Genomic DNA, 12,923 nt, shown 5'->3' with positions numbered 1-12,923 from the left:
TCATTCGTCCCCTTGACTTTATTTTAATGACGCCATATGGCGTCGCTCGGCTCTTAAAGGTTAAGAAAGAACTATCTCACTTCCTGCTACGATGTTACCATCAATAAAATAAGAACCTGTGTCGGAAATAATAAAATATGGGTGTCTATCGACGAAACTAAGGACGTAAGTGGTAGATTTGTAGCGAATGTTGTTGCTGGTATACTGAAACATGACCAGCCTCGAGATACATTCCTATTGGCATGTGAGGTGTTGGAAAAAGTGAATAATTCTTCCATTGCTGTTGTTTTCGACAATGCGATGAATTTGCTGTGGCCAAATAAGGTAGAACGAGAGAATGTGCTCCTCTTCTTAACGGATACCACTCCATATATGGTAAAGGCAGCAAAGGGACTTCAGGTACTGTATCCCAAAATGATTCATGTAACGTGTCTCGCACATGCTCTGCATACGGTAGCAGAAGAGGTGCGAGAGAGCTACTTTGATGTAGATAAATTAATAGCAAATGGGAAGAAAATTTTTGTTAAGGCTCCACTTCGATTCCAGAAGTTTAAAGAAGAGGCTCCATCACTACCCCTTCCCCCTAAGCTTATTCTAACACGATGGGGGACTTGGCTCAATGCTGCAGATTATTACTGCACACACTACAGTGTGACTGAAAATATCTTCATGAAGTTTGACAGAGATGATTTATCTTCAATTCGAACTGTACAAAATTTGTTTTCATCAACCACGTCAAGAAATCTAGCGTACATAAAATCAAATTTCAGTTTGATATCAAACTCCATCATTAGACTTGAAGCTGTGGGCATGCAACTGTGCAATGCATTACAAATTGTTAAGAAAGTTGAAAGTGAACTACATCAAGCACAGGGCGAAGTTGCTGTGAAAATTAGTGCAAAATTACAAAATGTGCTCCAACGAAATCCTGGATATTCAACACTGTGTACAATTTCTGACATTCTTTGTGGCAAAGAAGTTGAATTTGACAACAGTGAATTAGAACTTGATGCAAGAGATTTGACTTGTTTTAAGTATGCCCCTGTGACATCTTGCGACTTAGAAAGGAGTTTCTCCAAATACTAGGCCATTCTTAGTGTCAATCGGAGGTCCTTCAAGTTCGAGAATTTGAAAATGCATGTTGTCATTCAGTGCAACTCTACTGAAAAAGAAGATTAAGGTACCGTACAAATTATTTACCTGCAACTATTAGCAAACTTTACTTTACTTTTCATGCTAAAATAAACAATACTTTCGTTCGTGTTTTCTCTTTACAGGGTCAGCATTGTGTTGTGATGGATGCTTCAGGGCTTAAAGACATTTATTCAGAAAAAATAACTTTGTACACTTTTCTATGAATCACCATTCAGCTTTTCTCTTTATGGGGTCAGCAATGTGCTGTGATCGATGCTTCAGAGCTTAAAGATATTTATTCAGGACAAAATGTAAACTTCTTAATAAATTGCCATTCTTAGGAATTTTTGTTAAATATTTACTTATTTTTGCGGGCCATTCTGTCATATTTTAGGTCATATTTTGCCATTTTTAGGGCATAAATGCATGCATATTTTCAAAGTTTTTAGGTCATAGAAATCCGAGCCCTACTTATAACCCACAGGTCACACATACATTATAGTTTTACACATGCCAACAGGTTTTTAGAAAACATACATCAAAGAGCTTTTGAAAAACTAGGAAAGATGGCCACATATAATGCTCATGAAAGAGCATATAAGAAGTTTGCAAAATTGATAGAGTACAACACATCTGGCCAGTATACAAAAGTTCTCACTAATAACACATTAACCTCTGATACATACACATGTGGTCAACACGCTGGCAGCAGCCTTCTCGAAGTGGAAACTACGAACACTGCGCATGCTGTCAGCATAGAGTGTGAGGACGTATAACTCACCCCCCTTCAGAGAAATGACAAGCCGATCATATGAGATAAAGGTTGCTTGAGCACCTTCCAGACTGAGCTTTACCCCTTCCTGCACCTCTGAAAACAACATGAAGTAAGTTGATGAGTGCTGAAGACAGCATTCCACTACTTAAGGAGAACAGGATAGCCATCATCAGCTGCCAATCCACAGAGCACATAAACGGTTAAAAGTGCAGAAGAATCTCCAGATATCAAAGTTTACTGGAGTTATATATAGAGAGAGATGGTTTAACAAATGACTAATAAAAATAATACTGAAAAAATGCAAAATGTAATAGAACAGGGAAAAATGTGGGATGACTGACATTTGAAAGCTTCACCCCTCAGCAGAAACAGTACAAGAAGATGAGAAGAGGCAGAGGAAGTGGAGGTGGAAGAACTAGGAGCTATTTTTATATTGAGATTTTAAAACATGTTTATAAATATGATCTTATGGAGTCTTTGCACCTTACAACACAAATATGAAGTCCAAATGTAAATTAAACACCAATTACAGCAGTGATCAGTTCTGTAACACTACTTATCTGTGATTACTTCATTAGCTCATACTATATATAATGTTAACAAAAGGATGACTAGCAAATAAAGAATTGGTACAAATTTGGAAGGGAGTGGTCACAGGCTAGTTTGAAAGACTCTTCCAGCACTTGCCTGGATAGACTGAGGAAAACCACAAAAGACTTCCGTCAGAATGGCTGGTGTCCCCACTGAGATTCAAATCAACCAACTCTTGAACATAAGGCAGAAGTATTACTGCTTCAGCCAACTTGCTCGATATCAGGGCTATCAATAAGTACATTCAAACCAGCCATATGGTGGGTCACAGATGCAGGAACCAATATGCTGTCTGATCAGGTCTATCACAAAAGGGGAGTGACAGATGAGATTCTGCACTGAGAAGGCAGTATCCTAAATTACAGCTAATTCACCATTAAACTTAAATCCATATTAAATTTACGTAACTGCAGAGCATGAAAACTCAGGATATATAAAATAAAATACAACACACCATCAAACTATTTAATTCACTCTTGAAAATATGTTTAATATCATCACAATGCAGACTCACTTAGTGGAAAGTTGGTGCTCACTTCATTGATGCTATTAACAGACACACCATATGGAGGCACGCTCTGGTTCAGATATATGAGGGCATTGATGGCCACCACCAAAGTTCCACCAAGTGGTTTCCTCACGGGAATGGCTTGTGTGCAGTCAAATGGCAAATTTGACATGGACCAAATGATGGGATGCACCTTCTGCTGGATGTTGAGGGATATAGCTACCATGGCACATGTGTCTTGGCGTACAGCAATGCGGCTAAAACATGAGTTTCACTCATAAAAGCTGATGTTCTTACAGAAGCACAGACAGCTTCAGAACCAAAAACTTTATCTTAACCATCTGATGTTTAACTTATGTCACTTACATATATGTTGGGAAACTTCAATCCCAGACCACAATTAAAGGTGACAATATAGATTACTTTGAAAACTCCAAAATATTAAGAAATTAATTTAAATATTTAAAGTTTTTATTTGTATTGCACAGCATAAACTTACAAATTTATCTTTTATAACTTTAAAAATGTTTGTGATACAATACAATAAAGCTCGTATTTCAATAATGTGATTGCTAAAAAAGAGTGGGAGGCGATTCAAAATGGAATTTAATAACTATGCCTAGAAACCCATCACCAAAATTGTTGATACATTATATATTATGGTTAACCTGAAATTATTTGAAAATTCTCAACTTTAAGAAGTTGCTCGTCACCATACCGACCCTACGACAAATTATGCAATTACAGACCATGCTGTAATGCAGAATGATTCCTGGAAATGTGTCAAAAGACACCAACACTCTTATCTGTAGTGTAACGTGTACAGCTGTTGACATGCAATGACTGCGAGACAGACGAATAAAGAACATCCCTTTCTAGTCAACAGATCAGTAAACATGTTCACACAGCAATGAATATGCATGCAAAAATAAAGTTACTGTTGGAAATGGTGTTTTCTACTTGGTACATGTAAGGGGGTTATAAGACAACTGGGGTAAACCAGTTAGTTGAGAGTTGAATTCTGCAGGGGAGGCTGAGAAGAGACAGTGCTACAGTTCGGTTGTGGGATATCTGCTGGACAGTGATGACATGAGCACAGGAGCTGAAGACTCTCCATTGTTGAAAGCTGTTACTAAGCGATGACTAGTGATGGAAATGAAGGCTGGAGAAGACTTAGCACGTAGTTATTTGTGAAGTGTGGAAATCAGTGAAGTTCTTGTAGCTCTGAGTGGTGTGTATAAATTACCAATAAATCCATTCACCAATTCACACCCTGTCTATAGTCACCCCTAAATTGTGACAGTTAACATTTAACCATTAATGTAATCTTTCAATTGCTGGTCACTGAGTTACAGAACTTATTAGTCTTACTATTCATAAAGACAATGAAAATTTTGGTAATTTCATACTTCACACATAGTGAATGATTTTGAGGGAACAAACAGAAATCATTAACTAGAGGAAATTTAACATCAAGATTACAGGAAGATAGATGATGAAAACAATGGATATTTCTGAAAACATTCATTTTATTTTGATTTTGTGATACTCAGCAACTTGACATGGGGAGTGATCTTACCCTGGGAATGTCTTAACAGGCTCATACAGGATGAGCAGGGTGGGCTCATAATAGCCATGCAAGAACTGCACATCTATCACATTGTCCATTTTCTCATCCAGTTCCTTCAGAACTATCATGTATGAAGCAAGGACTGGGGCTTTTGTGTTGGCAGCACTGCTACTGGGTTTAACATCTACCAATTCAGGGTCATCCAGAGCTGTCTCCCGACGAAAGGGAAGGACTACCAACTTCCGCCCATATACTAACATGACTGCACACCGACCTTCAGGATCAACCCGCACCATTGGAATGTGATAGTGCTGAGTCCAGCCCCCCTGAAACACCAAACATCAAAATCACAAAGCATGGTACATGTACTGGACTACTCAGCCAGGAAGCTTGGGACCTGACCTGTGCTGGATAGCACTCCTTTCCTTCCACATAATTTCATAAAGCAAATGCCATGTCATTGTTTACATATGCTAAACCACCCAGAAGAATATTCACATTGAACTGATACATCTAAATCCCCACAAAGTGCCTTAGCTTGACCCATGACATGGTGTGACTGGGTGGAAACTTTTTGCTCAAGTACTGCCTAATCCATTCAAACAATGCTTTGTCTACATCCACAAACTTGGTGCAAGGCTTCATGTTTGTCCATTGATTTAGGCACATCACTTTGAGTACAGAATTTAAGCAACTGTTCCTTCTATTTCTTAAGATCATGTATGATAGATGGTCTACCCCCAAAAACTTTCACTAATAATCACACAAAAGTACCATTTCCTAATTCCATCATCTTCTTTATACTCAGCAAAAAGCCCTCCCGCTAGTCACTGGATTTCATACTGGCCTTTTAGGCATGTCTTTTAAGAGAAAATTGGGGTAAGTAACAATAATCATGGATAAATAAGTATTCACAAAAGGTCTGGCTTGAACTGAGGACTATGTGCCACTCAAAGCAGAAATCCAGCAAACTACTCAGTCATTTCCAACAAACTGCAGTTAAATTTCTGGTCCTCCCCAGATTCATGTGTGCAGAATACCAAGTTTTGGCATTGCAGCTTAATGTCTAGTTAATAAACTTGACTGGACTTCAAATATTTGTGCTCTTAGCAAATTCTGAACAGTGCACTTTTACTGCAGTCTTAGCAAACTGTACTTTCTCATATTTTAAAATGAAAAATTGGGCTCCATCACAAAGATATGCAATACAAAAATCATGCACCCCCATTATTCAAGATACTCAAAGACGAACACTGATTTTCATTTAGCAGAGAAAATAGTCATCACTGTATTAACCATAACAAATAATGAACTTCAGCTGCTGCTATAGCCTGAATGTGATGAAGATTTATGGTAACGGTTTAGTACTGTCATGGGAATATTTCTGGAGGCTGGCTCTGTCTCCTGGAGAAAGGAACTGGCACCTCTTTATTTCACATAACTTGCCTTCAGGCTTTTAACTTTTACAGTGAACCTTTATCTCGTAAGATTTGAGGCTTTCACGGCGGTGACTATGAAGAAAGCAGTCTTCTGGGATTTGGCACCGTGTATATGTGACCACATATACACGGTGCCAAATCCCAGAAGACTGCTTTCTTCAACCTTTATCGCATTTTCTTACCACACAAAACCAACCTCTGGTTTATTTTCAGAGTCTAATGAATCTCACACTGTAGTTAATAATTCATTTAACTAGAAGACTGAGACAGATCTAACTTACAGATTGAAGTTACAATTACCAAACATGCTACATGCATGTGCAATAACCTGGAAAGGAAATTCTTTATAACTTGCCCAGTTTCTGCTTTTTTCTGGGTGGAAATGAACCTCTATCAAAACCAGGTAACAAACCATTCTTGCATGGCAACACAGAATCTCTACTTCGTCTAAAGAAACAAGAGGACCAGATTTTGTGTTGTTCTTGCATGCAGTTGTGTCACAATTGTAAGAGCTCAGGATGCAGAGTAGACTTGCGTTAGAAATCCCAATGCTGACACTTGCTATAGCTTGTAAGGCTAATGATGGGGCCCACTGCACCAATGTCACTTCAATGAGAATTTCAGAATGGCATGACCTCACCATCGACAACACTTGTCATGATCAGGACAGGCACTCTTTAAAAACAATGGCTGGCTTTAACTCCTGTCACCACATGTGTATTTATGAATGTTGTGATGTGGAAACATTTTACTTTTGAATATTAATTCTTTGGTGGGTTAAAGTTTACTATTCTAACATCATTACCATTATTAGTTTCATATAAGCTATCATTTCCAAGAGTTAATATGAAAACACCATATATCTCTGCTTTTGCACTGAACTCTCCTAACACACTTTGCATGGTGCACTTAACCCTTCGCAGGCTGGCGATTTAAACATTTAAATCACCCTGGGGACCGGCATTTTTAAACCTACTACCCTAACTTGTGCACTGTTCATTTTAAAAATTAATATAAAATTTCCTAATTAATTTTATGAACTAAAATTTTTGGAGAACACTTTCCAGTGCTCCTAGAAGTGCTTGAGAGTGTGATATTTCTGGAAACATTCCCCTTTGTGAAGTGGCATTACAGAGAACTTGCAAATGTACACATGCTCCTTTCTTTGTGAACTGTGGAAACACGGCATTGCCTAGAAAGATGCTCCCCTTGGAATGTTCACTCTTCACAATTTTCACGAGGGTATGTTTCTGGATATCACCCGAGAGTCACCCTGTGGGATCCACATGAGGCTTGCGTGGGGTGGGATTGGATGGGCACGGTCGCACTAAGTCTGTGTCTGACTCTGGTTTTCCCGCCACCATCTGCTCTGTAGCCCAAGGCTTTGCCACATTCATCAGAAATGCTTTGTATTTCAATTTCAAATCAGGGTTTAGATTTTTGTGATTTTTTAAATTTTTTACTGTCCCCGCAATGTTAGTAACCGCAATATTATTACCCCCATTATCGTTGGAGCTACAGTCACTTTTACTGTCTGTGGCCACAATTCTTTGCTCTCCCCTGTCACTGCTGCGCTCTCAAACACCATAAATACGCATCTCACAAGGCAGGTCAGCTGGCTCATCGGAAAATAATTTGTCCTTTTCCATACCCCAACACTAACTACTGGCTGATACATACAGCTTGAAGAGCAACAAAGCATTATCGCTTATAGTGGCTTAAGAAAACAGTGAGATCAACTTACTGACAAGTAAGCGAATATTCCAGAGTTTTATTATGCCATTGCGTGCAACTTGGGTGGCGCCAGAGAGATGTATAGTGTGTTGCAACTTATCGTGTTTTAAAAACCTGATAACAGGCGAACGGTCCGCCATGTTTAAAAGCAAAAACCTTTTAAAGGGTGCGCGGTCCGCAAAGTGTTAAGAAACTGATTGTACACACATTCTGGTTACTCATAAAAGCTGTCCTTTATATCAGTACTTTTATCCTTAGTTGGGACATGTGCATTCTGAATAACCATCACACCAGTGACCTCTTAGTATTACACACAACATGCTATAACTAACAGGCTCCACTCTTTTTAACTCCTGATTTAATTCCCTTATGTAAGAGGCACTGTGTCACTAAGTGATGATTAGTATTCCCATTTCCAACAGAAAAAATTGTAACCATCTACTTGTTCAAGTCATTATAGACATTATCTTCAATGAACCATGACTACTGAGATTCCAGATACTCCAAGTGCCAAGTCTCATGACCAACTACAATGCTGTGTGTATCATTTTGTAATATTTAACGGTGTGGAGTTGTCAGCTCCTGTTCAAACCCCAAGCTCGATGATCACCCCTTGTCAGCTGTCTTTCCCTTGTTTTTCAGTTACATATGCAGCTATACTTTACATCTGGAGGCTACTTCCTCCATCCACAACTTGACAATGACTAATGCGATGGTGACAAGGGAATCGCTTAATATGGCTATATAATATTTATTCAAGATTTAAATATTACACCATATAAAGGTGATAGGACACAGAAATCATTTGTAATTAATAAACTGTGACAAAATAATGCACAAAATGTGAGTCATAACAATATTACTACTCCAGCGTAAAGTATAATTAAGTGGTGGTGTATAAATCTCAATCTGAGTACATCAGGATCTGGAAAAGCTTTAATATGGGTGGTGAGGGTCAAGTCTGTTGCCTGCTCCCCCATCCTACCTATGCTGTAGACTTCCCTTCCATCAGAAGCTCATGCACACCTTCACTATTATTTGCTGATGTACCTCCTGTCATTGAGCTTCATAAAACTGCAACAACATGATTAGTCAGTTTAAATTTATAACAGACCCAGGTATCTCAATAACAAACTAAGAATTCTGAGAGACACAAACAGAGAAACAACACTTGAAGGAAGAATAAAAGCTAGAATAAAACTGACATACAGGGGGAGTGGGGGAAGGCCACAGAGAGGAGGTATAGTTAGTGCCTCGTAACTTTAGCCGTGTGGAGCTGTTGTGGAGCACGCGAAGCTGTACTCTTGCTGTGGTGATGTTCAGAGATACTCCCCAAGTGGAAAACATTGCCAACGGAGACCAACTAACAAGCAACACAACGTACTATACACCTAACCACACTCCAAGATGCTATATTCCAAACTGGTAGTGTCCACACTGATATAAACTGATAAGACTGCCCCCCCCCAGCTCCGAGAGAGATGGTATGACCCTCCACCATGGCTAGAGTTCCGAGGAACTAACAGTAGCTGCTAGGCTGACAGTGGGGAAGAATCTGTTTTCATTTTTCCCATGACCTACTTGAGTGTAATCAATTCAAATATGCATGTTATCAATTATACAAATCCTGACTGGGTCACGAAACAGCCTGTATCTTAACACTTCATGGACCGTGCACTCTTTAAGAGGTTTCTCGCTTTTAAACATGGCGGACCATTCACCTATTAACACGTTTTTAAAACACGATAAGTTGCAACACACTATACATCACACTGGCGCCACCCACATTGCACGCAACCACCTGCAGACGCGTGATAAGACTCTGGAATGTTTAGTTAGCAGTCAGTAACTTGACCTCACTGTTTACTTAACCAACTATAAAGGAAAATGCTTTGACTCCTTCAAGCTGTGTGTATCAGCCAGTAGCTAGTGGGGAGAATGGATCAAGGACAAATTCTCTTCCAATGATGTAGCTGACTTGCCTTGTGAGACGCGTAGTAATGGATTGTCATTCAGACAGTGACAGTGACGGGGGACAACAAAGAATTGTGACCACAGACAGTAAAAGTGACAGTAGCTCCAACCATAATGCGGGTAATAACACTGCGCATATTAACATTGCGGGGACAGCAAAAAATCTAAACCCTGATTCAAAATTGAAATACAAAGCATTTCTGACGAATGTGGCAAAGGCCTGGGCTGCAGTTCAGATGGTGGTGACAATACCAGGGACACACAAAGACATAGCACGACCGACCCCATAAGCTCCCACCCCATGATGGCCTCATGTGGACCCCCAGGGCGACTCTCGAGTGATATGTGGAAAAATACCCTTGTGAAAATTGTGAAGAGTGAACAATCCAAGGGGAAGAATCCTTCTATGCAATGCTGTTTGCACAGTTCACCAAAAAGAAGTATGTCTACATTTGCAAGTTCTGTGTAATGCCACTTCAAAAAGGGGAATGTTTCCAGATATATCACACCCTGAAGCACTTCTATGAGTATTCGTAAGTGTTCTCAAAAAATTTTAGTTCAAAAAATTAATTATGAGATTTTATATTAATTTTTAAAGTGAACAGTGCACAAGTTAGGGTAGTATGTTAAAAATGTCAGTCCCCAGGCTGATTTAAATATTTAAATCGCCGGTCCGCGAAGTGTTAACAATCACCATTTAAATACCTTGTTTCTCAAGGTCCATTGGTTACCACTAGACCCACACTTTTCTCACCAATCGATAACACAAAACCTGTTTTGTACATCATTCATATGAGTGTCACAAGATTGTTGCATCTTTAAAGGAATGCTAAAATTTTATCTGAAGGACTGTGGAATTGCATATGAGATCCTGCACATAAGGTTCAACATACCCTCATCTCTTCCTCCTCAAAGTAGTGCAAGGATAAGGTCCTTAGGTCGTGGACTTCAGGATCATATTCCACAACACTGAGCTTGGCATCTCGGAAACTGATGAGCAGTGAATCACGTGCTGATCCTGACAAACTCACTGCTTGCATTGACATGACATTCCCAAACAGGCTATAAGTTGCCAAACACTCCAACTTCATCTTTGGTGGTCGCTTCTCTGGTTGGAAGGAGATATATTTCACATGAGTTTTATCTAATTCTCGCCTGCACTTGTCACAGTTCAACTTCAATCTAACCAGTTCCTGGACCTGCGACTGTGGATCACTAACAGTGTATCTAAGGGCTGATATAAGATATAGAACTCTAAATTTGACAACTTTAAAAATGACATAAATATTGTATTTGAAGCCATAAACAGATGGTTTGAAGCCAATTTACTCTCATTAAATTTTGATAAAACCCATTACATATCATTCACAACTAAAAACAACCACCAAATTGATCTGGACATCAGTTATGCCAACAAATTAATCTGTAAAGTACTTGATACAAAATTCCTTGGAATACATGTAGACAGTACACTGTCTTGGAAAATACATATTGAACAAATTATACCTAAATTAAATGCAGCTTGCTATGCGATGAGATCAATTAAGCCTTTTATGTCACAGGAAACATTGAAGATGGTTTACCATGCCTACTTTCATTCTATTATGAACTATGGATTAATATTTTGGGGGAACTCTTCACATAGTGTAATAATTTTTAAAATACAAAAGAATATAATAAGAATCATTACAGGATGTAGAAGTAGAGATTCATGTAGAGAATTATTTAAGAAATTAAAAATTCTACCGCTTCAATCGCAATACATATTATCGCTTCTCCTATTTGTTGTTTACAACAAAGATAAATTCAAATTAAATTCTGATGTCTATAACATGAATACTAGACAAAAATATAACTTCCACCTACCCTCATCAACTTTATCAGTATATCAAAAAGGAGTCTACTTTACTGGCATAAAAGTGTTCAACAATCTGCCACAAAGTATTAAAAACTTGGGCAATGATACTAAAAAGTTTAAATCAGAGTTAAAGAATTATCTACATGCTCATTCCTTCTACTCTTTAGATGAATACTTCAATGTAAATAGAGAATGATGTAAAATTAAGTTATATTAATTTTTAAGCTAAAATTGCCTATACTTATGTTATGTAACCTTTTGACATGTTCTGTATCCAAAGGTACTAACCTGCTTAGGATTTATAGAATGTAAATAAATTCAATTCAATTCAATAATGTCGAGAATTGTGTCAACAATGCCAGAATTAAAACTGAAAGCAAAATACCTGTATATACATCCTTCTTGCTTGCTGGGTCCACATCCGGTATAAGTCCGAACACTCGTATGATGTTCGCACCAGCCACAACAAGGGACTTCTCTGTCCGACTGAAAAAGTAGCAAGTAAGGGCATGCTCCACTCCTGTTGCTGGATGTGTGACCTTGCATATCGAGTACATGCTTTCAGTTCCAATGTTAAACGATGCACACTTTGTGGTAAAAAAGAACGAACAAGTTCAGCCTTCTTAACTACTGAAAGCAATTTTATTTATAAAACTGCATCAGGCATCTATGACAAGAATAAATAATATTAACCGGTATCAATCCATTGTACAAACTATCCTCAACAACAGTTTTCGGAATTTCGGTACCATTACTCAACGTCGACTCACAGTACGTATTGGAATCCTGTGAATACACACAACACACAACCCATGGATCCGTACATAACATTCCCAACATATGTATGCATGGAAACTAATTCGGTTACTTTTCTGTCGTGAACCGTGACTCTGGGCACGAAAATGACGTGCTGCAGTTATCTTCCCTCGTCGTACACACTTGTCTCAACAAGCATTGTTACTATTAACGTGACCGTAATTTCGTATAAACTGACTTTTTTTTGTGTCAAATTGCTTTTAATTCAATCATTTTTATCAACGTGTTCTTGAAACGTTATGTAAATATCCTGTTTTAATTCAGATAAGGTACGTATTCTGTTATTTTCCCATTCGTTTCAGTTTTTACACAGAAGATTTCGTTCACGATTTCCCCTTACTTTAGTTTTCGAAGTGAGAATATTCGTATATTTACGTGTAATTTTATTCGTTCAGAATGTGCATTTTCTAATCCATCATTAGATTTTGCTCTATTAATTAATTATTTTGGTGTAATATTTTTTAAATTGATCTGTTACCTATCAGTCGGGGTACCACAAAAGGTAGGAAGCATCATTTAGAGTC

General features: G+C 38.3%; 1 protein-coding gene across 6 annotated transcripts in view; it reads right to left on the bottom strand.

The window, feature by feature from the left end:
* LOC111874242 (cleavage and polyadenylation specificity factor subunit 1) overlaps positions 1–12,373 on the bottom strand; it is a 150,656-nt gene extending 138,283 nt beyond the window's left edge. For 5 of the 6 annotated variants that reach the window (XM_023869575.2, XM_023869574.2, XM_023869573.2 and 2 more), the window contains exons 1-5: positions 11,969–12,373; positions 10,619–10,833; positions 4,588–4,904; positions 3,015–3,265; positions 1,821–2,002 (exon numbers count right to left, since the gene is read on the bottom strand). In XM_023869575.2, coding sequence (XP_023725343.1) covers positions 1,821–2,002; positions 3,015–3,265; positions 4,588–4,904; positions 10,619–10,833; positions 11,969–12,140 — 1,137 coding nt within the window. In that variant the 5' untranslated portion in view covers positions 12,141–12,373. Of the gene's footprint in view, positions 1–1,820; positions 2,003–2,596; positions 2,803–3,014; positions 3,266–4,587; positions 4,905–10,618; positions 10,834–11,968 lie in introns of those variants that run through there. The other variant, XM_023869577.2, reaches the window with a different exon arrangement.
* Between the last annotated feature and the right edge of the window lie 550 nt (positions 12,374–12,923).

The sequence above is a fragment of the Cryptotermes secundus genome, unplaced genomic scaffold (assembly GCF_002891405.2).
Source record: "Cryptotermes secundus unplaced genomic scaffold, Csec_1.0 scaffold1171, whole genome shotgun sequence".
In the NCBI taxonomy this organism is placed as follows: domain Eukaryota; kingdom Metazoa; phylum Arthropoda; class Insecta; order Blattodea; family Kalotermitidae; genus Cryptotermes; species Cryptotermes secundus.
This window is presented reverse-complemented; position numbering and strand designations above follow the sequence as displayed.